General features: G+C 47.5%; 1 protein-coding gene across 3 annotated transcripts in view; it reads right to left on the bottom strand.

Moving 5' to 3' along the window:
- The window catches only part of AUTS2 (activator of transcription and developmental regulator AUTS2), a gene marked incomplete at its 5' end in the record, with an annotated part of 1,127,567 nt that overhangs the window by 28,166 nt on the left and 1,073,006 nt on the right, over positions 1-26,395 (bottom strand). For all 3 annotated transcript variants that reach the window (XM_081090564.1, XM_081090566.1, XM_081090565.1), the window contains one exon: positions 649-1,117. In XM_081090564.1, the coding sequence (XP_080946690.1) occupies positions 649-1,117 (469 nt within the window). The remainder of the gene's footprint in view (positions 1-648; positions 1,118-26,395) is intronic.

Genomic DNA, 26,395 nt, shown 5'->3' with positions numbered 1-26,395 from the left:
CAAGCCCATGAGGCGTGAGGTAGTTGCCACCCCTGGGACACACGTTCCCGCCTCCCTGTCCTCCGCAGCTCTCCTCTGGGCTAGCTTTTCCGCTCTGCCTTGCCATTTGGCCGAACAAGACGGAAGAGGGCCTGGGTCTCTCTAAGGAAGCCTCTTTGTGGACCCCCAGCTTGTTTCTTCTCCAGCTGCCTGACCCACCTCAAACCAGACGACCCCTCAGTCCCAGCCTCCCGCCTCCGTGAGAGCAGCTCCTTTCAAACCTCCTCCCTCCTCAGAGGCCCTTTGGAGACTGAACCCTCAGGGTTCGCTGCTGGGCCTCACGTTTCCACTCCCGCCTCACCCTCGGGGCTCCAGGCGGCACCCCCAGCTCTGCTGCTTCCCCATCCCTCTCCTTCCTGCCTTCTCCCTCAGGAGCCTGCGGACAGTTCAGTTCTTTACAATGTCCTCACTACCCGACTCAAGCTGTCCCCTCCCAGAGACCAAGTCCCACCTCACCGTCCCTTCCTGTCTCTACTTCGGAGAGACCACAGTGACAATGTTTTCAACAAGGAAGCTCCCGTCTCCCCGGGAACCTCTTCCCCGCTGCTGCTTCCGGCTCGTCCCATAGCAGATGGCAAAGGGCAGGCAGAGCAGAGCAGGCCGGCTCACCTTAAGCTGTTGAGGCTCAGGCTGCTACTGTTGTAGGCCGACAGGGGCTGGGGCAGGCTCTGGGAGGCGGGGTGGGCCTGCACAGGGGGCAGGCTCTGGTGCAGCAGCTGCGGGGACTGCAGCCGGGGCGGCCTCTGCACGGGAGGCTTGGGGGCCGGTGGAAGCTGGGCCTCGGGGGGCGCCTGAGGTGGCTGTGTGCTCGGTCGTGGGGGCTGAGGCGGGGCCTCTGGGCGCTGCACAGAGTCGGGGTCCTGAGCGGGAGCTCTGGGCTGGGGCTCTGCCTGGGGCTGGGGCGGCGGCTGCGGGACCTGCGGGCAGGGGTCTTTCAGCACCACGGGCTCAAAGATCGGCTCTTTGCCACAGTCCTGGCTCTTCTCCTGGCTTCTCTCTAGACCAGATATCTTGGGGACGATCGGCCCTGCATCCTGGCTGTTGTGTTCAGGAAGTGTGCCAACACCCAACTCCGAATCTGTAGGGGAGAGCAAAGACAGAAGGACAGGCAATCAGTGACAGTGAGTGCAGAGCAGGAGGAGAAGCAACCCCGAGACCAGAGCGAACCGTCCCCACTCAGCCAAGTCCGAGCTTCCTGTCTGGGTTCCACCTCCTGCAGAGATGAGGAGGATGGGGGGCAGCTTTTGCCCCTCCCCCCCGCCCCCCGCAGTCTGAAAAATGAATGTTTTCCTTAATCTTGACAAAGCCTTTTATGAAGCAGAATTAAGAATAATAGCCGACAAGTTCGTTTTTCTGTTTAAAAAACAAACACAGGTTTTGGATATACAAAAGGTAAGTGTTTCCAAAAGCAAATGCAGCAAAGCAAAGGTTATTTAACCGCACACAGATGTTTCTTCTTGGCCTGCCTCCCTCCCCACTTTCCACTTTGATAGATGAGACACCTTGACTTTTAGTGAAATAATTTTTTGTCAAGTGCTAGCCGTCCGGTCAAGCATCAAGCCTCCTAATGCTTAGCAACATCTGAGACCAAAAGTGCAAGCATGAACTTAAGTCGAATTTACTGGCAACTACACTTGCTGGAGCATTTGAAGGATCCCTCCCACCCTCCTGGCCACACCAGGAGCCCTCACCCACGTGACGACCCTGAGCCTGAGACTCGATGTAATATTTAAGCAAAATTCTACAATCGTGAAAGAAATGTGGAAAACAGACGCTCCTGTACGAACTTAAAAGACATGTGTTCCTTCAAGGGTCAAAAGGTCAAGGCCACATCTAGTGTAGGGGTTGATTATTCCATCAGTCAAATTCCATAAAATTCCCTAACAGGATAATGACAGACAAACACGGCATCAAATATTTTAAAATGACCCTATTTATGAGTGAGTGCTTTTGTAAACACTTGGAGGAAAAAGGCTCTTTCCCACATTTTTGTGCAAAAATATCCAGCCTTTTATTATGCACAACTGGTAAGAGGGAGTAGGCCCCGAAGCCCTCTGCAGTGAGGGTGTGCCCAGGCTTTCCTACATGAACTGCTTCGGGCACAACGTTCTGGTCCCATCTCACCGGATACAGCGTGACGAACACACAGTGTCCTCACTGCCCGGTTAACCTCTGGTGACACATTCGTGTGTCCGCCCTTCTCATCTTGCTTCCCGAAACGTGCTTCAAAGCAATCCATTATTTCCAATGTTCTTTTGGTAACAGAGATCTAACCTATGTAACACGCACAAAGGCCGACCAAACGGGGTTGACAACCAAGTGCACTTCAGGCTAATATGAACGTGGCCGTCTTCAGGCCGCGGGGCACTCACAGGGACACAGGCACGGGCTTCAGGTACGGAAGGAACAAGCACCCAGGAAGGGCCCGAGAGAAGTAACTCCGACTTCCGACATCTGCTCGGATATATTTCCATCGGGTGCCGTCTTGAGAATCTTTCCAGGAAGATTTTTGCTTATAATAAGCTGACATTTTGTGAATTCCCAAAACCTTTGTTTCCAACCTGGGAAGAGGACGTCAAGATCCTTGATGCAGACAGACAGACAGAAGAGTTCCTCAACCACAAGGACGATGCTCTGTCCGCAGACCCCTACCCAGGCTCTGCTTCCCTCTGTGTGTTTTTTCTATCATTTTCACAAGGTATCCCATAGCGAGTAATCACATGAGCTCACTGAAAATCACAGGCTGCATACACTGTGGGCTGGCAGTTAGGCCTGGGGCAGAGTCCTAACAACACACACACACACACACAGAGATTTTCCATTTCCTCAACGACAGGGTCCGTGTGCACAAGCAGGACCCGCCACCCTCTGGCCGCTAATTTAGGATGGTCACGCCTGCTCCAGTGGCAGGGACCTGGCTCTCCTTTCGTACGGCTTTGTTTCCTCTGGGCTGGGCTGGTGAAGAAGAAGACAGCGATCTTTTCTATCCCATTACGTTTACATTCAAATTCATGATCTCCCTCCAAAAACCCATGTCTAGACCAAGTTCCTCTCTGGCATAAAGTTTCCTTCTCCAGGGGACACCGCCAGAGGACTATGCTGGTAAGGAAGCACGTTTGAAATACCGAAGTACTTCATGCATCTAGCGGGACTGCGTGATCCCCTGGTTCTTTACTGGAAGAGCCTCTAGAATTTGGACAATGCGGTCAGACTTGCAGGAGGCCCTGCACAGGCTGGGGCTCCCTTCCCGAGGCTCTGAGAAGGCAAATGGGGTTGGCTTTCGCGTCTCCTCTGTTGCCCATGTCTCGGTCCCAACGTAAACACAGGCCGACGGAGTTAAGAGGAGCGGGTGAGCCTGGGAGTCGCTGTCACCACCACCACAGTCACCGAGTTCACAGGGAGACCTAAGACTCTCCAGCAAACCCTGGGAGTGTTTATGAGACAGTCTGTGATGGATGACAGAAGAACCTAGAAGGCACCGATTTTGGAACTAGACCAGAATCTCTGAGACCATCGAGCACTTCTCAAACTTCCATGTGCACACACATCGCCTGAAGACGTGATTAAAATGCAGATGAGAATTCAGGAGCTTGGGGGCGGGGCTCCAGGATCTGCTTTTCTGAAAACTTCCCAGGTGATGCTGATGTGTGGACCATTCTGTGACCGGCAAGGCTCTTATCCAACCCTCTCTGACTAGACCAGTGGTCGGCAAACCGCGGCTCGCGAGCCACATGCGGCTCTTTGGCCCCGTGGCATGGGCCACGAAGTTTCAATCACACTGTACGTGTGCGCCCGCACGTGGTATTTTGCGGAAGAGTCACACTCAACAGGCCAGTGTGCCGACCACTGGACTAGACAGTGCAGAAGCCCAGAGAACTAAGGAACTCGCTTGCCGGAGGCCACTGGCTATTTCATAAATCAGACACTACCTCTGCCACCACCAAGAGCCTTTTTTCTGATTTACTCTATGCTGCCCCCTAAGAAGCAAAAATCCTAAAACAAAGCAGACAATGGTAACTCCAGGATTCATTTAACATATTTATGCACAACCGGACGGTGTAAAGGGTTAGGAAAGTTACAAAGAGTTGCTGGAACACTGCTCTCCGGCTAAACCTAAAAGCTGTCGTCACTCCATCAATGTCCTGGGGCTGCGACCTCTGAGCAAGACAACGACAGGCTCGAGGCCTGGCAGGAACTTCGGGGCTGAAACGGTTTTATGACTCCCCATTTACACAGGTCTCTGGAGGCACATAGTAGACATATTAGATGTCAAGCGTTTTTGCAGCTAATCGGTAATGCATTTCCTCTTCCTTTCAATTATTCAATAAATGTATCTTCCCAGTTAAGCTTTTCCACCCGGACAGTCAATTTGTCTTACTGCGCTTCTCCAGAAGTGGCAAGAATACATTTTAAAAAATCATTTTGTATTGCTCTGTGTGCTCTGAATTTGCCAAAGGATGAAATTTGCTGAGGTTGAAAGAAATGAGAATGTGCAAATAGACTGGTCGTATTTAGAAGTTCCATTCATTACATTTTGAGAATCAAAAATCTCTCTTCTTGTGATTATAAAAATAACACAACATGCTAGTAAAAGGCATGCAATTTAAAATTACACTGCATACTATACAGTAGAAAGGGTGAATTGACTGCATACAAATTATACCTCAATAAGCTTGTCTCAAAACACCACAGAGTTTTTACAAACTTAAGGATAGATTAGGAAAGAATTTGTTTGATTTTGATACAATTCCCTGGGGAAAATGGGCCCTCTGATATTTTACCAGGAGAATGTAAACCCTACTGAGGAGGGCAATTTGGCAACATTTAGCCAAAAAAAACTAATGGGAGTTCCCTTGGGCTGGTGTGTAAGGATTTGGCTTATGGACACATTCAGCATCATGGTTTGAATTGCAAGTTTGGAAACAACTCAAGTTGTAATCATTAGGGGACTGGTTATTTATACATTTGGTACCTCCACAGCATGGCAAATACTGCAGCTATAAAAACGAATGTGGAACTCTGTATGATAATGTATAGCATATGCTAGCTTTTAGGACAAATGGAAGAAAATGAACATATATTATCACTTTATGCATAGAATACACAAGAAACCACAGCAGTAGGTACCTGTGTGGGGCATGGGAGGAGAGTCAAGTAGACAGACAAGGAACTGGGGTGTGTGTGTGGCGGGGGGGAGGTATTGCACTGCACACATACACATATTTTTAAATTTTGGATCATGTGATCACATTACCGATTAAAAATTTTATAAGAAAGTTAGTTTTACATTTAAAAACATTCTGAGCAAGACAAAAATAAAAAGTAAAGCAAACCAGACAGGGAATTTGAACAGTGGTTTGAGTATACACATGGAGAGTATCTACACTAATAAAAGAGAAACATGGTAATTGGCGTACGACCGCTGCCCTTTTCATTGGCTAATCAGCGAGATATGCAAATTAACTGTCAGCCAAGATGGCGGCTGGCATCCAGGCAGCTTGAAACTAACATGAGGCTTGGTTGCCTCAGTGATGGAGGAAACCAACGTTCCCCGCCTGCGGCCTGCAGCCTCTGAGCGGGCAGTTTAAGAAACATTGTAACAAATACCACCGGGCTTCAGCCAGCAGGATGGCAACATTGTATGCAAAGGCCAGAAACCTACTTTCAGCGCGGAGGCCTAAGAGCTGGAGCCAAGCCTCAAGCTAAAGCTGGCCCAGAATAAAAAAGAAAAAAAGGAGCATTTGGGAGTTCAGTCACCCCCAGCCTGAAAACAGCCCTCAGCCCCTCACCCAGACTGGCCAGGCACCCCAGTGGGGACCCCCACCCTGAAGGGTGTGTGACCAGCTGCAAACAGCCATCATCCCCTCACCCAGGCTGGCCAGGCACCCCAGTGGGGACCCCCACCCTGATCCAGGACACCCTTCAGGACAAACCAGCCAGCCCCCACCCGTGCACCAGGCCTCTATCCTATATAGTAAAAGGGTAATATGCCTCCCAGCACTGGGATCAGCGTGACAGGGGGCAGCGCCCAAACCCCCTGATCGCCCTGTGGCTCTGTGTGTGACAGGGGAAGGCGCCCCAAGCCCCTGATCAGCCCTGCTCTGTGCCTGATACGGGGGAGCTCCCCAACCTCTGATCGCCCTGCGGCTCTGTGTGTGACAGGGTGTGGCTCCCCAAGCCCCCCTCCCCCCACGGGCCCTGTTCTGTGTGTGACGGGGTAGAGCCATAACCTCCCCATCAGCCCTGCCCTGAGTGTGAGAGTGGCGGCGCCCCAACCCCCTGATCGGCCCTGCTCTGTGGGTGATAGAAGGCGGTGCCCCAACCCCGATTGGCCCTGCTCTGTGCGTGACAGGGTACAGAGCCCCAACCCCCCTGATGGGTCCTGCTCTGTGAGTGACAGGGGGCAGTGCCCCAACCCCCTGATTGGCCCTGCTCTGTGCGTGACCGAGGGTGGCGCTGCAACCTCCCCATCGACCCTGCCTTGAGTGTGACAGGGGACGGTGCCCCAACCCCCCAATTGGTCCTACCCTGAGCATGACTGAGGGTGGCATCACAACCTCCCAATCTCCCTGCTCTGTGCATGACAGGGGGCGGCGCCCCAACTCCCCAATCAGCCCTGCTCTGAGCCGGACCACGGGCTGCACCTAGGGATTGGGCCTGCCCTCTGCCACCCGGGAGCAGGCCTAAGCCAGCAGGGCGTTATCTCCCTAGGGGTCCCAGACTGCGAGAGGGCACAGGCCGGGCTGAGGGACCCCCCTCCTCCCCGAGTGCACAAATTTTTGTGCACCGGGCTCTAGTATTTTATATAAAATAAAATGTAATGCAAGTTTCAATCATTAGAAAATAAAATGAATTTTATGAAAAACATAAATGACTAAAACTGACTTACAAACAAACCAGATCATAAGAGTAAACTGGAAACTACTCAATAATCAACACCTCAACCTCCTAAAAGGCACCAGGTGCATCTAGTGTTACCAACAATGTGGGCTGAACCTGCAAAGAACAAATTATCCATGTCATGTAAAGAGAAAGCCAGCAGCAAACATACAACGGAAGGAAGAAGCCAAAAGTATTATTCATAAAAACTATAATTAAGCTCTAGTCAGAAAACATAGACAATTAGCTAAAAAAAAAAAAAGTATTAGAACAACTAAGAGCTCAGTAAGGAATTCAAATAAAGAAAAACCAGAAACATCGGTAGCTTTTGTACACCAGCAACAGTGAATAGAAAAATAAAATTTTAAAAAGGATCCCCTCTACAGTAACAGAAATCATATAATACTTGGGAATGAACAAAAAAAAAAAAAAAAAAAAGATTCCAGAACTGAATCCTCAAAAAAGCTTAGAGAATGTCTATGTTCAAGGGCATTTTCTGGTGCAGGAGAAAAGAGAGACAGGTCGAGGCCCTGTAAGTGGAGGCTCTCCCTTTCAATCTGGGGGGTGTCTGGCTGTCACAGTGAGTGAAGGCATGGTGGCTCTTGGGAATATGAGATGTACTGCAACGTGAAAAACAACCCCACACAACATCTCCTTTTGCTTTCTCAAGTTTTTGCTTTCTGAAGTCCCACTGGACACTCGTAGAAATGAAAAACCCAGAACCTAAATCTGACTTTGCATATTAACACATTTTGGCGGCATTGTTTTAATACATATTGGATTTTCTAGGAATGGAACTGTTGTACATTATGTCTATTACATCTTGTTATGAACACCAAGAGTCCATCATTTGGGGGAATTATGACATCTATGGTAAGGCTGGTCCTAGTACCTGAATTACCATGACCCATCCTATATAATAAAGAGGTAATATGCAAATTGACCATCACATTCTCATACAAGATGGCCACCCCCATGTGGGGAGAACTGGGCCTGCAGGGGAGGGCAGTTAGGGGCGACCAGGCCGGCAGGGGAGGGCAGTTGGGGGGAACCAGGCTGGCAGGGGAGGGCAGTTGGGGGTGATCGGGTCGGCAGGGGAGCAGTTAGGCCAGCGCTTCTCAACCTGTGGGTCGTGACCCCTTTGGCGGTCGAACGGCCCTTTCACAGGGGTCGCCTAAGATCATCCTGCATATCAGATATTTACATTACGATTCATAACAGTAGCAACATGACAGTTATGAAGTAGCAACAAAAATAATTTTATGGTTGGGTCACAACATGAGAAACTGTATTTAAAGGGCCAGAAGGTTGAGAACCACTGAGTTAGGCGTTGATCAGGCTGGCAGGGGAATGGTAAAGGGGCAATCAGGCTGGCAGGCAGGAGAGCAGTTGGGAGCCAGCAGTCCCCGATTTTGAGAGGGATGTCTGACTGCCGGTTTAGGCCCGATCCCTAAACTGGCAGTCAGACATCCCCCGAGGGGTCCCAGACTGGAGACGGTGCAGGCTGGGCTGAGGGACACCCCCTCCCCCCCCCCCGTCCCCAGTGCACGAATTTCGTGCACCAGGCCTCTAGTGTTCCTATATGAGTCAGAATTCCATTCTATGTACAGACGAAAGTATCTGATCATTTCATTGTCTTCTCATGTTCATAAATAAGCATTTATGTACTTAAAGTCATTGTCATTACAATTACTTTCTCGTTTCTCCTTTACGTTTCATAAGGGTTTATATACATTTTAAACTATGTGTATAGAAAAGCATGTTAATGATATAGTTCAGGTCACATAGTAAAGAACCAGAGTGTGTCATAAAATATTCTATTACAAAGAGGGCACTGGGTGTGGTAGGGTTCCGATTTGATGCATTACGTCCCAATGATGAACTACTGTTTCTAGAAATCCAATAATTTACTGCAAAAATGAGGCAATCACCTCAAAGGTTGTTGAGGAGATTAAATGAAGTCATATTAAGCGCTTTCCACAATGTAATGCACAAAACAGGCAGGTAATCAAAGTTCCCCAAAACCATTACAGGAATGTATTGAATGCCATGGAAAATATTTCATGACCAAGTTACTATTAAGTCATTCTAAAGTGCACCACCATCCGTGTACACAGTCTCAATACTGGCGATTATCTGTGTAAATGTACACGTGGAGGAAGAGAAGAAAGAGCAGGAAGATTTACATCAGAATGTTCACTGGAATCCTATCACCCAGAAATACCCAGTGACTCTAGAGCAGGGGTGGGCAAACTTTTTGACTCGAGGGCCACAATGGGTTCTTAAACTGGACTCAGAAGAAGGAGCTGCGGCCATGTTTCCCGACGTTGCCATGTTAACATTGCTGCTGGTGAAGGAGCGGAGGGGAGAGCAAGAGAACCCTCCGCTCTTTCCGCTCCGCGGGCCGGATAGAACAGCCAAACCGGCCAGATCCGGCCTGCGGGCCGTTTGCCCACGGCTGTTCTAGATGTTGCCTTTTTAAGAGTTATGAATTTTCTATAGAGAATATGTGTTATTATTGTAAAAGAAAAAAGGGGATATTTTAAAATGAGTCTCTTCATGGATAATACACCTCTACCTCCAAAAGAAGTCAACTGAAAAAGTGACTGTTCAAGTCTTTTAAAATACGATAATGGATAAAGCCACAATTTTTTTTTTCTATCTCCCTTTTCCCTCCTCCACTTCCTCCCATCCCACCTTATTAGATTTTTATTTTTGTTTGAAAAGCTTCTCACCCAGAGGACAGACAAATATTTGCCTCTCGGAAATAAGGGTAGGATCTGGTGAGCATTAGCCTTCCAACTACTCCTTAGCATTCCTAACTGGCTCTACCTGGTGTATCTGGACAGAAAGTAAATAGTGAATATTTTTGTTGGTGGTGGTGGTGGAGGAGGAGGAGGAGGAGGAGGAGGAGGAGGAGGAGGGAAAAAACCTCTCCCAAGGCACATTTCTGAGCTTCTGGGTTTCACATGTCTTTATACTCCATTAAAAAGCCCTCATACAGCTTCCTCACTACAAAGTCATTACTGCAGCAAATATGAGTGAGCCTTAAAGACATCCAGAAAACCATGTGGGGGGCCCTGGCCATGAGGCAAGGTATCCACCCATCCATCCTTCCTTCCTTCTGTCCATCCTTCTTTCCTTCCGTCCATCTGTATCTTTCTGAATGTCTGATCCATATTATCTAGAAAAGGACATCTCCTGTTTTTAAATCATCCTATCTTCTAGTGAACTTCTCCCTTTATCTGTCCAAATGACAGAGCCACAGAGACCTCATCACCCAGGAGGAATAAAGATTGTAGCCAAATAAGAACCCAGAGCTCAAATTAAAGAAACATGGGAACAATAAATGTTGCAATGTTCAACAATGAAAAGCCCCAAAACATATGGAAGCATCAAATTTCTTTGAATCAATACCCATTCTTTAAACACTTTTTGTCTATTCTGTTACCTCAAACAAAAATCCTTGTAGCAAAGATGCATACCTTTGAAACAAAAATTGTGCTATTGAATTAACTTAGCAATATTTTTACCTTTCCCCAAGTTTTAGATTCTACCTCAAAAACTACATTCCAGTGGTGTTTTACAGACTGTCTACCTTCGCTAACATACACTCCTCTTTATGTTCCTCCTCTCCCCTTGTCTTCAAATCATTAAACGGAGACCAGTTTGTTCCATTAGCAGATTCAAACAAACTGAGGAAAACCCACTGTTTGTTCAAGGCAAATTAATTTCCAAACACTGCAAGAGTGGGAGATCAGGGGAGTGGTGGGTGCTTGGAAAGACTCAAAGAGATTCCATTTTGTACTTGTCATATTGTGTAAACATTCATTACCATCTGGGAGGCTAAGCTCTGGTTTGAAGTCTGTATGGCAAACCTCTAAGGGCCCCAGGGTTCCTTAGTAAAAGCAAAATCCTAAATAGGAAAAAAAAAAAAGTCATTGCATCTGCCAAGACAGCAGCAGCCCACTGGGAAAGCATGTGGAGACCAGCAGATTAGAGGCTGCTGTTATTAGAGAAGCTAGTTTGGTTATTATCTAGTTTGCCAGATTAACCCAGGATAGAGGTTAATCTGACAGGGGTTAAAGAAAAATCAACAGACTGTAGCTGAGTGTATCTAAACTTGTTTCAAGTTTATTCCCTGTAAACCTCACACCAAAAAGCATCAATCCTTAAGCGTATGCCCATATGCCTTTAAGGGGAATATCAACCGTGACTGAGCAGCCTAGAGCCCATCAGAATGGCTTCAACCTACAGAACAAACCACCCTTAAAGGTCACCCTAAGCTTGCAAACGTTTAATTCTTTTGCAGACTCTAGCAAATAACAGCAATGAAGGACCATGATGATGAAGGACAAAAATTAGAATGAGAGAAATAAGCTGTGATCTACTGGGGATGGAAGTGGGGGTACAAAAAAACCCCTAAAAAACACACAAAAGTGTCAAAGTCATATATGATCCTTGTGTTTCACACTTCATACAAGAAAAGACTGATTCGTTTGCCCAGCACTGTGCTAGGGCCTGAGGACACACAGACACAGAAGAACCCGCCCCTGCCTTCCAGGAGACGCCGGGTGAAGAGGGAGGACACAGCACAGAGGAAAAGGACATGGAATTGGCAGTCAGGGCCCCGTGGCGCTGACCTTTGTGTCTGTTCTCTGAAAGGGCCAGAGATAAGGGTAGAAATGAGAGCTAAGGAAGAGCTCTACTGTATTTCATTGACTGACGCTCCTTTATCTGGAACATGTATGTTCCTGCTGCACTGGCCCGGAGGACCCGTCTCAGGCCCCACTCAACGGAATCATGTTCTGGGATGTGTAGACACCCGGCACGAGAAACAAGGCAGAGGAGGAAATCTCCAGTCACTTCTGAGGACACTGGAAATGTGCCAAATACCACTTCAGAGAAAGCCCAATCTGTCACATTTTGGCCTCAAAGTCATACCCCCATTATCGTGTCTCGTGTCCTCCTGCCAGCCTCAGTATTTGTCGGTTGGCCTCTCTGGCAAGAATGCCCCCTGCGTGGCTCCTGTCCTGGGTGCCTCTCTGCCTCTGCGCCCACACCGACCTACCCCCACGGGTTGCAGCTTCCTGGCCTGTTCTAATCAGCCCTGCCTGGCTGTGGACCACGTGGCCACACGACACTATGTGCACACAGGTGCACCCCCCCAAGGACAACCACCTTTAACACCAGTGCACACTCAGTGTTTCACCAGATACTTCTGCGTTTGCACATGAGCACAAAGGGTCCTAACAAGCGAAGGATCTGAAAGGATTGTCAAACAAACGTGTGTGTGTGTGCAGCATGCTGTGCCTGCTCTGAGCAAAGAGCAAACCCAAGGACAAGGCTGTCACCATAACAAAGCCACCACTCGCGTTCCTGAGACCCTAAGACAAGGACAACCTCTGCTAACTTTGGAAATTTTCCAAGAGGTGGGACCAGGGCACTGAAAGTGAATGATAATTTTAGATGTTTGGTTAAAAAAAAAGTCTTGCCGAAACCGGTTTGGCTCAATGGATAGAGCGTCGGCCTGCGGACTGAAAGGTCCCAGGTTCGATTCCGGTCAAGGGCATGTACCTGGGTTGTAGGCACATCCCCAGTAGGAGATGTGCAGGAGGCAGCTGATCGATGTTTCTAACTCTCTATCTCACTCCCTTCCTCTCTGTAAAAAAATCAATAAAATATATTAAAAAAAAAAAAAGTCTTCCTAGTACCTATTCACCCTCACTTTCCCATTAGGAACAACCGTGTGAGGATGTGAGGGAGGACTGAATGCCTTCTGTCTGTCTTTCTCCAGGCGGCTTCCTGCAGTATTTGCATCGAAGTGTAAATGAAGACCTGAAGCTGTCAAGCTCACAGACCTGTTTGCAGATCTGACACCTGCCGCAATGCACTGCTGCCCACGGCTACCACCTAATGCCACTGCCTGAGGGCCCCGGTCCACAGCCAGAAGGGGGTGTAACTGTGAGGCTAATCTGACCCTGGTCACCTTCTGAAGCAAAGGTTCTTTGGTAAAATGTGCCCTTGTCATTTTGTCTCTTGGATCTGTAGATGTCTGTTGAATCCCTATGTTTTTGGTATTGTGGGGCTATGGAATAAGGCATCCAGCAAATAACCTTCCCATTCTAAAAGCTCATTAAGGTTTGCAAACGATTGGCTCTCAATTAAACTCTATTTTCAACACTTGGAACTTTACCAAGGATTATTTTCTCAAAGACAAAGGTAAAAGCAACCAGCACCAAAACGCCACTGAATACTACCAGCCACCCTGCTTAGTTCACTAAGATTCTGTTTCCTGCGACTCCGGCACAGATTAGAGCAGTGGTTCTCAACCTTCTGGCCCTTTAAATACAGTTCCTCATACTGTGACCCCCAACCATAAAATTATTTTCGTTGCTACTTCATAACTGTAATGTTGCTACTGTTATGAATCGTAATGTAAATATCTGATATGCAGGATGGTCTTAGGCGATCCCTGTGAAAGGGTCTTTCAACCGCCAAAGGGGTCGCGACCCACAGGTTGAGAACCATTGGATTAAACAATCATTGAGACCCACTCAGTGAAGAGGTTGGTGGGGCGTGCAACGCCGACATGGCGGATTTTCCATCTTTCAAGTCTGTCCCCAGGCGCTCCCCAGCTCCTGGCCCTCCACACCATCCTCCCCACCCGAGCTCCTCCGCAGCCCTCTGCATCAGGGCTTGGAGGTGCCAGCTGGGCTCTGTGTGACTCAGTACCCGTCTGCACTGGCTCACCCTCCCACGCAGGTGGCAGGTGCATCAGGCCACCTACTTCTTTTCCCTGGAAATCCCTCTCCCTTCAGGATCCAGGTATCAAAAGGAAGGTCTGAGTTACTTCAGGTGAGAGAAAATGATTCCTCCCAGTGGCAACCAAGTCCCCGTGTTCTGGCGGGAGGGGAGGAAGAGGTGTCAAACACCAGGGCGTGTGGGCCGCTCTGGCCCTGGGCTCACCCTGAGGGCCGCAGTATCAGTGACTCCGTCGCTTTCCACCAAGTTCACGCAGCTGCCACTCGTGTGGCAGCGGAGGAGGCTGCTCCTTCAGAGAGGCTAAGCAGCAGCGTTCCCCAGTGTGTGGTGGGGCCAGCGCCACTCCGTCCTGTTCCCAGCAGGTCGCTGTGAGAAGTGGGCCCTGCCCTGGGAAACAGCTACCATCCTTGGCGATGAATGCTGTCGCACTCTGACATGCCTGCCTGTACTCCCGAGGCCAGACGACAAACCTCCTCCTGAGTCTGCTCAGACCACCTGCTGGGGCCCATGGCACCGGGCGCTGCCCATCTGTCTGACCAGCTTGTGTGTGAGCCCCGCGGATGATCCAGAATGAGTCCATGGAGGTTGCTCTTTCCCTGAAGTCACGGAGCCTTTGACTCTGTAGTTAGAGGAGGAGGGGCAGGGAAAGAGGACTTGGACAGTTTCTCTAAGGAAGTGTTGACCTTTCTGGTGCCAAGCTGTGTACTACCTCACACTATGGCTCAACATGTATATCCCACAACCTTGCTAGTCCACGTGTGGTGCACAGACCAGCAGCACTGGCTTCACCGGGGATCTGGCTGGGACGGTAAATTCACACCCCCCCATCCCCCACGTGCATGGTCAAGCTTGCAAAGCACCCTGCCGGGGCGTGACGGAGCCCCAGCAAGCCCCTCCGCTGCGAGAGGCCATCCACAAGGCTGCCAAGCCTCCTGTGTCTCCATCTCTCGAGACCCACTCTTGGAAATAACTTCCTTCATCCCTCCCCTGGGTGGGTTCTCCACCAGCATGTCAGCTGCTGCAGGGGTGGGTGGGGAGGTGGTGATGTCGTTTAAAGATCGCAACTCCAATACTGAACATCAGGCACACAGGCAGCAACAGGGAGCTCTTACTCGCCATCTTTCACACCTGGCTCCACGCACGTTCACTGGATCACCAGCAGAACAGGGAGTCACAGAGTCTTGGCCCCAAAGAACAGCCAAGAGCCACTCTCAAGGGCCACAGAAGAGGAAGCAGATTTACTGTAAATGGCATCCTGGTCAGAACCAGGACCAACGGATGTGTGACTGCAGAAGCTTTCAGCTTGCAGTGGCCCGGGCGGCCGTGCGGGGGTCAAGTGAACATTCCATTCTGCTCCTCACTGGAGTGTCTAAGTGGACACGGAGTGACCACGACAGGACTTTGAGGAAGGAGACCGGACTGGATGACTTCTGAAATTCCACGAGTTCCCAAATAAGATAGTGCTAACACACTCCTTGGGAGAACATTTCTTCATTTTCCTTTACTTCTCAATCTTCTACAATATTCCACCTGTGGGCTAACGAACACCATCTTCTTGATCGGCACCAGTTGCGGTAAATGCCACGTTCTAAATAATTATAAACGAAGAATCCCTAACCACAATTTTTGAAAATTTGAAAGATGTTTTAACAATGGTGTGAGGGAGACTTAGGTGCTGTTCCCACTATTTGTAATATTTTATCTTTTTTAGAAGACAAGCCGAGAAATTCTTAAGCTGATTTTCTATAAACCATCAATGCGATAAGTATGTGATAGAAAAATAAAACCTCTTGCCAATATGTCACGTGCCATTGTTTCGTCATTTGTCATTATTTCACGTCACTATCCTCAATTTATCAGAGAAAGAGGAAACATGTTCAAATGTAAAATTTGAAGCCGCACATCTGTAAGGTCCAGGAAAGGAGTGCGGTCGGTGATGCCAGGAGCCCATCAAACCCATGGCGGCATCTGGACTCCAAAACTCCTTGCTTGTGTCGCCTCTGAAATCTCAAGTGATAAAAATCACCCGAGAAACAAGCCGCGGGAAATTGTAACCGTCTTTGGATAGAGATGGAGCGGGAGTTACATCACCAAAACACAGCAATGCCCGTCACTCACAACTACAGTCCTGGGAGGGAACGCTGTCAGACGACCGAGGTGAGGCTGAGGACAGGTGTCGTCTCAAGGACTTAAGCCTCCCGAAAATTAAAAAAAGCCTTTATCTTCAGAGATGTTTTCAAAACTTGTTTCTTCTTCACCTGCCCAGGACCATGTCCCCTGGCTGTCCCACCATCATCCCAGGCTCACAGGACTGACATCAAGCCCATCCCCTCCACTCCCTCGTCCCGTCATCCAGGCCCAGAATCACAGCATCAATTTATTGTCATTCCCCCTCCCATTAATTGGCTCAGGTGTGAATTACTGCTTCTTTGATGCCATTTAACACAAATAACACACGAGTTATAGAGTGTGCTGTTCCCTGACTGCCTGAGTGAGCTTCTAAAATAGGAACCCGATCCTGCTGTCAGTCCCCTGTTTAAAGGCCTCCGATGGCTTCATGTCACATGGAAAATAAGCCCGAGTCCTCGCTGTGGCCCTGCTGCACTCCTGTTTTGCTCCTGACACTCCCTCACCCCCTACACACACACAAGTGGCTCCCAAAGCCCAGCTGTCCAAGTCCCACTTCAGTTAAGCCGCCTGCGAACCCTCCTCCCGTCGCCACAGCCCCTGGGCCCGTGACCTCTGATCAACCTCTGTTCTGGAGACCCAACGCCCCCAGGACCTACCAGACAGTTATTACTATCAATTGTCACTGGTGTTTTAATACACACAACTCGTTTTTTGAAAGGAGGAGGAATCTCTTTAAATCTTTGCATTTATTTATTTCAATCCCAAACACAATGCCTTCCATATAGTGAGCACTTGCAAAATAGTTGATTTTTTTGGACACATAATAATCAATTTACAAAATCTAAGCAAGTTTCTTTATATCTGCAATTCAAAAGGGGGGAAAAAAAAACAAACACTATAATGAGAAAAATACTCAATAAACAATTACACATTAAGCCAGAAAAATCATGTCTCTTTGGAGTAATTTCCATAATTGAACATTATACCGCAATAAAATAATAGTATATAACACAAGCAAATGTAAAATAATTGGAAGCCATTATGAAGTTTAAGGATCCATTTTCGATATATAATAAAACTAATGTTCTATTCTGAATCATAAAAGATTCTAATAGTTTTGGGTGGTTTTTTTTTGGTATAAAAACAACAAAAATAGGGCAATCAAAAGCACATCCTGTTCAAGGAGAGGTAGATGCACAGTCAAAGGCAGGCAAACCTTGCTAGGCACGTGCCATGGTCTGCATGCTGGGCCTAAAGGGCATGCAAACTCCATGAGGTCAAGTACACGTTCATGTGTATTGGGCAAATGAACAAGAAAGCGGGCATAGTTGTTAGCCTGGGGACACTCGTGGAGGTGGCAGAGGGTTTTTATCTTTCACCTTCCACAGTACTCACATCTTCAACAGAATATGGGTTTAAATCCAGACATGTGATACTAAGTCCAATAACTGCAATCAGCCTAATTCACTCATCATTAGAAAACCAGTCAAAATCTTTCAAAAATTAGCCAAAAGAACTATTAAAAATTAAATAGAATAAGTACATAGCGATGAAATGCCAGGGAGCAATGAATGCTGGCAAGAATGATACCTGAACTATGCCATGGGTTGACGGGAGAAACAGGGTACGCCCTACCAACTCAAGAACCCTCAGAGGGTGATCCTGAAAGACCTTCTCTCGGTCCACAGACTTTCACCTGAGCAGGGCGCCCTTTAAATCAAGGTCCTGATTCTGTCAGAATTTTGTAAAAGCTCCCCAAGCAGCGGACAACCACCACTCCTGAGCCTGCAGACCACTGCCCGGCGGGGAGTCACACCTGTCACTCAGGCACTTCCACTGAACAAAGACAGAGGAGTCGTGGGAGCCTGAAGGACAGGGTCTTAGGTTCTTGTTGCTGTTTCTAATGTCATCTGCCTTCAGCTCGCCTGCTGTGCCCACCACACCCGCCAGCCCCAGCAGCCACGCGGGGCTCCACACTCGCCTGCTACTCCCCGTGTTCAGAGAGGCCACACTGGCCACTTGAATGTACGGCTGCCTGTTCCTTCAGTGTCCTCCTTGTGCAGGTGCCAGGGAAGGCTTTCAGCCCCAAAGCAGACTGAAGGCCATTCTGAAGTCCATTCTGAAGTCCTGCCCATAAAGCCTTAAAGATGGGAGCAGGTGGTGTACAGAGAGTGAGATAAAAGAGCAGGTCGTAAGCTCATGTCCCCAACCTAGGAATGTACTTGCCCATAACCTTGTTGACTTCAAAGGGCAGCTGCACAGAGAAGCATGTCCCCTCAGCACAGACAAACACAGGGAAGTCTCTCGCCCAGAAGATGGAAGATCTATTACCACCTCCCCCAAAGACAAATGATTCCAGCTGAGATGTGGTGTTCTTAAAGCACCAGGCCTCAAATTCAAATATCCCCAGAGGATAAATAAACCTATCTCCCAGGGACCGCCCAAAAACGAAAACATTTTGAAGATGTTTTGTAAACACTAGGGGCTCAAAACACAGTAGTTTATTTCTCCTCTTACAAAGCAAGGGGGGGGGGGGGGGGGATTACCACTCATCCCACATTTTTAACTATCCCTTCCTTTTCCCTTGAAAAGCTAACCACATTCTTTGCTTCAGATCCCCCTACTCTAGAAATGACTTTGCTTCAAGGCAACGTGGCCAAAGCTGGTGGATTGTGAGGGCCCATCAAGACCAAGGAGCAGGCCCAAAGGTAACTTCAGATGCGATTTTTAAATCAGTCAGCACGGGGGATGAGGGTGGGGGCTGGGACCGGATGGGAAGGAAATAAAACCCATCCACTGGGGAAGAAAGCTTGTCCAGACAGAGGCAATGAAATTTTAACCCCCTGGAATGCACCGCAAATTCCACAAACACAATTGGGGATGTTTTCCCCTCAAAACCCCAGATCAATTCACAGCAAATGCTTACATCTTATTGAGTACAATGAAGCACAATTTTCTGTCTGCCCTAACAAAGACGTAAGTATAGAGGACGCGCCGTGGTGAGTTTGTGTAGCACCCAATTTTATGAAGAAACTGAAATAAAACAATGGGAATCCCATTATGAATACTAACTGCATTGGTGAAACTCATTTAAATAATGTAAGTTCAGTTTAAATTTCTCCCTAAATGAATAGCACTTAGATTCCCCCTTATGAAATAGTTTTGAGAGGCAAAATATTATAGTTCAAACAGTAACTGAATTCAAGTTCTGATTTTGCCACTAATTAGCCAAGTGACTTTGAGTCACTTAATTGTGTTGGCACATTAGTCCATTTTCAATTAAGGCCATCAGGAAATCACACACATAGCAATGATAAGAGGTAAAATTTTATTTTTAAACCAGACACTGGGGGTAAAACACACGTCTTTCCTCTATGCCAGAGGTTCTCAACCTGTGGGTCGCGACCCCTTTGGCGGTCGAATGGCCCTTTCACAGGGGTCGCCTAAGACCATCCTGCATATCAGACATTTACATTACGATTCATAACAGTAGCAACATGACAGTTATGAAGTAGCAACGAAAATAATTTTATGGTTGGGTCACAACATGAGGAACTGTATTTAAAGGGCCAGAAGGTTGAGAACCACTGCTCTATGCTATTCCTTAATAAACTGCCTCTAAAAGAGACACTAACTGAAGAGTAAGGGCTCCTCAAACTACAGCTTTTAGATTTTAGAGAATCTGATAAATGTGACAAGGAACCAGACTTATAAACATTCTCCTGGCTGGAAGGGGATTTTGGAAAATGGCTAGATGAGCCACGCCTGTCTCTAACATTTATTTTCATTCCTCCTAGTAAAAGCAAGACGATCAGCGGTGCTATAACTTATGCATCTTTATATCCCCAGTGCCTGGAATATATTAAGAACACAGAAGAGCCAGGCCAGCGTGGCTCAGTTGGTTGAGTGCACCGAAAGGTTGCCGGTTCAATTCACGGTCAGGGCACATACCTCACTGTGGGTTTGATCCCCAGTTGGGGCATGTATGGAAGGCCACTGATCCATGTTTCTCTCTCCCTTCCTCTTTCTCGAGTGAGGGTTAAAAAAAAAAAAAAAGACGACAAAAGATGTTATACTGATCAAGTAAACAACAGAAAGAGGAAACGGGCTGCTATGAACACGTGCTTTGAAAACATGGATTTGTTTCAGTGTGAACACTGTATTTGCTTAGTGCAGCTTTGTCCACAAGAAACATCAGGTGAATGCAGAAAACTGCGCCAGCTGAACCAAGCCCAGAGAAATACGCTAACCGGGCCAACTCCCAACACCGACCCGCTACCCCGTGCACTGTGGGGGACACGCTCAGACAGCCGTCCTGTCCAGTGCTCACTTCCACAGGCCAACTTCAGGCCTTTTCACGCAGAGGCCATGTGTGTTGTAGCATGATGGACTTCTTAACCATGCAACATGTGTAAAAGCAAGCTTCCAGTTTCACAAGGTTCCCACCTTTTCTTTCCAATCTGTCAGTGAGGAAGGTTTGTGCCTCTAACCCACTTTCCCCGTAAGTCGTGTAGTTTTAGTTGTTCCGTGTGCACGGCACAGTGATCTTTTAGGAGAGCGTGGGCCACGTTACAGCAGAACTGACTACACAATTATGCAAATTCATGCCAGAGTGATGTCTCCTTACAAAGAGTGTCAAGGAAGGGTCAGCAGCCAGCCAGGGCGAGCTCTCAGTGGGCTGCAGACAGACACCGAGGTATCGTCCTCTCCCACGTACTTACCATTTATTTGTTAACATGCAGAGTTTGAGAGAGTAAATATTTTTGACTCATTCACTCAACAAAAGCATATCACACACTCACTCTGAGCTAAGCGTTGAAGAGAGAAGAGAAAGATGATGAGGGATGATTACTATCCTGGCGGAACTCATAACTGAGTGGAGGAAGGACATAAATAGCTGTAATGCAAAGCAGTAAAAGCTCTAATAAAGGTATCACAGAGTCCTCTGAAATCCCAGAGGAAGGAAGGACTCTTTTAATGACAGAAATATAAATCCCCAAAGCTTAACAAGTTGAAATTATGGTTTAAAAGGGAAAAAAGGTGGGATTATGACAGCACCAATTGTTAAGTGTATACTTAAAACCTGTAGGACTTTTAGACACCTGCTGCTACTTAGCCTGGCCGCTCTTTCTTTTATTGTAAAACAGCTGGTATTTGCATTCACTCTGCAGTAAGCTCAGATCAGTCAAAAGCAGTTGTGTAGCGCAGAAAGTGGGGATGGCAGTAGTGACTAAACCACATCGACTCTGAGGGGCTGTGTATGCCCTGTACCGGACTCAAAGGATGGTGAAGGGTCAGAGCCACGTCCCCCTGGGTGGCTGCTGGAGGGGGGCAGGAGAGGAAGGCAGGGAGCTCTGCTGTCCCCCAGTAGCTGAAGGGCTGTCTTTTGGAAGAGGAAGTAGACATGTGTCACATGGCCAAGAGGACAGGATACATGGGGAACTGACTTCACCCCCACATAAAGAAGATGTTCCTAACCATCAGAGCTGCCCAGGGATGGAACAGAGCTCCTGAAAAGCTGTCTCGGGGTGTCAGAGCGCAGGCACTGTGCCCATCTGGCAGGAAAGCTACAGAAAAGATTCACACATCAGATGAATGGCTGAGTCTACATCACCTTTTAGATCTTCCTCCAACCAAAAGGTTCTATCATTCTAGTTATTAAAACTTAGCTTTCCGACGGTGGCACTTTGGGCAAGTCACAGTTCCTCTCCGCAGCGGAACTCAGAGCCAGACATGTCACTAAAACCATGCGATCTGGCCCTTTTTGACAGATATAGAATCTCGGTCACTTACAGGAAAAGCAAGAAGCATCATGAAGGGGTGCAGGAGAGTGCCCACAGGTAACCGGTCGATACATACAATGGTCCCACCAACCAGAGACTTTCCATCCCCCCTTCCTCCCCTAGATCCTCGCAACAGCCCCTCTGAGAGGCTGACGGGGATGTGCAGAGGGAGAGGCTGTGCTGAGCTCTCTGTGGGCTCTTCTTTCGAGACCAGGGCTGCCCTGAAAGGAAACTTCATTTACAACAAGGTGAGCAGCTGGTAAAAGCAGATCTAGATTTGTTTCTGGATTGAATTTTTCTCATGTGAGCACCGAAGCCCTTCGTGGCTGGTACGTGGGGAAGATGGAAACAGATCCGCGTGAAATATCCCTTAGTACAGCAGCACCACAGTCCATGAGATCCTGTTGGGGAACGTGTTGCTCGGAAATTTCTCAAACCAACACCCAGCTCAGCCCAGGAAAGGCCTCCTCGCCAAGGTCACCAAAGAGTGACAGGAGGCAAATTAAAACTCCCAGGGGGCCCTAGCTGGTTTGGCTCAGTGGATAGAGCATCGGTCTGCAGACTGAATGGTTGATTCGGGCCAAGGGCACATGCCCGGGTTGTGGGCTCGATCCCCAGTAGGGGGCATGCATGAGGCAGCCAATCAATGATTCTCTCTCATCATTGATGTTTCTATCTCTCCCTCTCCCTTCCTCCCTGAAACCAATAAAAAAAAATATATTAAAAAACAACAACAACAACACAAACTCCCAGAAGGGTGGCCTCCACAGATGGGGAACTCTGAATATGCCCCACACTTCACATGCCATAACGGGGTAGAAAAGCCATTGTAACCACTTTCCTGTACTTGAACAAGTATACTCCAGCATGTTGAGGACGTAAGTGACTAGAAGAACCACACCAGGTTCCAGCATCGTCCTTTCCACTAACGAGACGTGAGGCCGCTTTTCCTGCCTGGTGTCCCCACTGCCCGTGGACAGCCCTGGAGCCTGGCCCCAGCAGCGAGGATCCCCCGGGCCAGTTTCATCCTTTGCAGCTCACCCTGGGTGGCCGCAGAGGGATTTAAACCGGTTCTCACTGGCCACGTACTTCAAGCTAGCAAGTATATGAAAGTAACTTTCAAAAGTTCAACTTAATTAGCTCCGTAGGCCCAGCACACAACATGTATGTATGTCACATGTCCAAAAAGTTTTTAAAAACTATATATGCACCAAGAAGAAAAATGCTAACCTACCTACGTGCTTCCAGGCAGCCCTTCCACCTGCTCAAGAGCAACACCTGTTTCTCTGACCAATCAGGGACCACCTAAAGCAGCGGTTCTCCACCTTCGCTGCACATTAGCATCACCTGGGAATCTTCTTAAAATCCTGATTTCTGGGCCTCATCCTCCGGAAATCCTGTTTCTTTGTTACTAATGTTGTGGCCCCACCCCATAACAAAGAAACAGAATTTCCAGAGGATGAGGCCCAGAAATCAGGATTAACGATTCCTAGGTGATTCTAATGTGCAGCCAAGGTTGAGAACCACTGACCTAAAGGTTCCAGGTTCTAGCACAGGGAAAGCAGCAGTGAGAGGGTCACTGCCCCCCCCCCCCGCCCCCGCCCCCGCCACATGCTGTCAAGGAGAGAGCTGCCGCTCAGGCATGTCTGCACGTTTTTAAGACAGTATCTGCACGTTAACAAGATGAAGTCTGTAACCTCCCTCTAGGACTCGGCTCCCTGGAAGGCTTCATGTCCGAGTTCTTAGGAAAGCTCGCAGGAAGGCCATGAATGCGGAAAGCTTCCTAACTGGACTTAGAGTCTCCGGATAACTGGGCCACAGCTCTTCACCTGTGTTTTCAGTCTGTGGGCTTTATATGACCAACGGTTGGTTCAAGAACATCTTCAGTAGAAGCCTTCAATAGAGGACTTTGTTAATTCCTACTGCCTAAATTTTAAAATCTAATTAATTTGTATATTAACACACTTCTCGTTACTGCTAATTGGCTGCAGGATAATAATCTGACTACATTATAATATTTTACTGCTAATCAAAACATCAATAAAATGAGCAATGGCTTTTTTCTCCTCTTCAAGGTTAGCTGGGCAGCCCAGGGCTCTGAAACAGAGGAGGCCTCTCTGTGACCCCTCCTAGCTGCTCCTCGCTGGATTTCAGGTCACTTCAACATCCTGCACACTCTAGGTCAGCCGTGGGCAAACTACGGCCCGCGGGCCGGATCCGGCCCGTTTCAAATGAATAAAACTAAAAAAAAAGAAAAAAAAAAAAAGACCGTACCCTTTTATGTAATAATGTTTACTTTGAATTTATATTAGTTCACACAAACACTCCACCCATGCTTTTGTTCCGGCCCTCCGGTCCAGTTTAAGAACCCATTGTGGCCCTCGAGTCAAAAAGTTTGCCCACCCCTGCTCTAGGTGGTAAAGAAGGTACAGGCAGCAGGGCTGTAAAGAAAAAGGCATGTCAGTCCAATCTGCAACTACCCCTTCCTCCAAGAATGACACTAGTGAGAACTGCACATATGTTAGGACTAGGTATAAGTTATTTCGATCCCACACTACAAATAATAGAGCAATCTAGACTTCAAACATACCTTCCTTCTGACTCAAAACCAGAAACATGACATTCTGATTCCATTTTAATCAGTTCTAGGGACTCGGCAGAATTTACCCTGGAGATGTTACTAGAAGATGCAACGTTGGAGAAATCTAATTTTCCAGGCCCTTTCTGCATCCAGGTGGTCAAGTCACATAACCATAGGGGTCAGGTGATGGCGGGAAAAGTCTCTGCGCTGTGCCTGACCTCATGGAACATGCAACCAGTGGGATCAACCTCAAGTACTGCCCAGATCCGACCACTCTGCTCCCTCTAGCTCCGATTGTTCTACGTATCACTGCTGGCTACAGTTCCCACCAGATATTCATTAGGGAAGGAAAAGGAAAATAATTTTCCTCCTTGTGAACAGTCATGGTTAATGTTATAGTCAGTTCAAACCTTTCAGCTAAGGGGAGACTGCGGTGAACAGTGAGATCCCTTCTCTCTGTGAAAATACTGAAATGACAGTGTGCTCATGAACGCCCATGAGTTACAAGGAGGATGGAGGGGTGAGAGGCCAGGCCCTGGGAACAGAGGGCACAGCCATGACTCTACTGCACAATCAATCTAGGTTACGTCTAGATCTTTCTAACGGCCGAGATGCACTTTGTGGAAACAATCTCCTTCCAATTATATGAAATGGGAAATGCAGCTCTACAGTGGCTTTAGGACTGTAATGAACAGTACAGAGATTTCTCATTCCCATTACAGATCAGAGCTGCCCACCAGGGCTCCCTCCACCACGGACACAGTCTTTCCGCTACTGACTCATCCATCAGAACAAACCCCTCTTTAAGTCACTCCTGTTCGGAGGGATTCACAACTGTACATAAAAAGCAACAACCCGACATTTAAAAAAAATAGGGATGGCCCTAATCAGTTTGGCTCAGTGGATAGAGTGTCGGCCTGCGGACTCAAGGGTCCCAGGTTCAATTCTGGTCAGGGGCGTGTACCTTGGTTGCAGGCACATCCCCAGTGGGGAGTGTGCAGGAGGCAGCTGATCGATGTTTCTCTCTCATCGATGTTTCTAACTCTCTATCCCTCTCCCTTCCTCTCTGTACAAAATCAATGAAATATATTAAAAAAATAAATAAATAATAGGGATGAACTTGCTCTGGCCGGTGGCTCAGCTGGTTGGAGCGTCACCGTCCCCCCCGCCCCCCAACACACACACAAAAGGTTGAGAACTCAATCTTGGTTGGGGTGCATATGGGAGGCAACCAATTGAAGTTTCTCTCTTACATCAATGTTTCTCTCTTTCTCAAAATTCATAAGAACATATCCTCAGGTAAGGATTTTAAAAAAGGGATGAACTTCACTTAAAACATTTATATTACAAATACACTCCAGCCATATCACCAATTTTGGAAAACTGAAACCAAAAATACCTATTTCCAAACCCCTAAAACAATGAGCAATAAAGCATGCCTGCTATTTCATCTTTCCCTTCAGTTTGCATTTTATATCATTTGGTATCATAAATGTTTTTCCATATTGACATCTACTCTTCTGAATGATCATTCACAAAGGAACAACATACATATATGTGTGATTTATATAGTTTTATTGTTGGTTTAATTTCTGGACACATATATTTAAACTTTACTTCATTTAAAATTTATTTTGATGTGAGATGAAGATCTAGCCACCCGCTCAGTATCTTTCCTCCCATTCCTCTGATTTACAAAGGCTCTTTTATCCTAGGCTAAATTTTTATGTGAAAATAGGATTTGTTTTTGGATAATCTGTAAATTTATGGTCATAATATTCTAATTATAGCTATTTTAAACATACACACACATATAAATCAGTAAAATCAAAGTGGTCACTTCCTCCTTTACCAATTTCTCAAATCCAAACAACTTGCCCCTCCCTCCCCTCTACTGTCAAGCAAATAAGAATTGTGGTTGCAACTGATCTGAACTTCCACATTCACTTGGATAAATTTAACATTTAACCTCCTGATTCAAGAACTTGCCTTTCCTTAGGTGTCATGCCTCTCAACGGCCTGCAGTTCTCTCCATCTACGTCACATGAAGTCTCCCCCAATGAATGGAACGTGGCCTGTCTGTTATGCTCTATTTTCTTGTCCCTCCTCCACAGGCATTCTGATAACATATAATTACCCCACCCCCAGGCCTCTGTTTTTCAAATGGGGGATGCCGGGGAAATAGAAAGTACCGCAGTAAAGTCAACACATGCTTCAG

This window comes from Myotis nattereri, assembly GCF_964212035.1.
Source record: "Myotis nattereri genome assembly, chromosome: 4".
NCBI classification, from domain to species: Eukaryota; Metazoa; Chordata; class Mammalia; order Chiroptera; family Vespertilionidae; genus Myotis; species Myotis nattereri.
The sequence above is the reverse complement of the archived record's forward strand: the minus strand, read 5'-3'. Positions and strand labels throughout refer to the sequence as shown.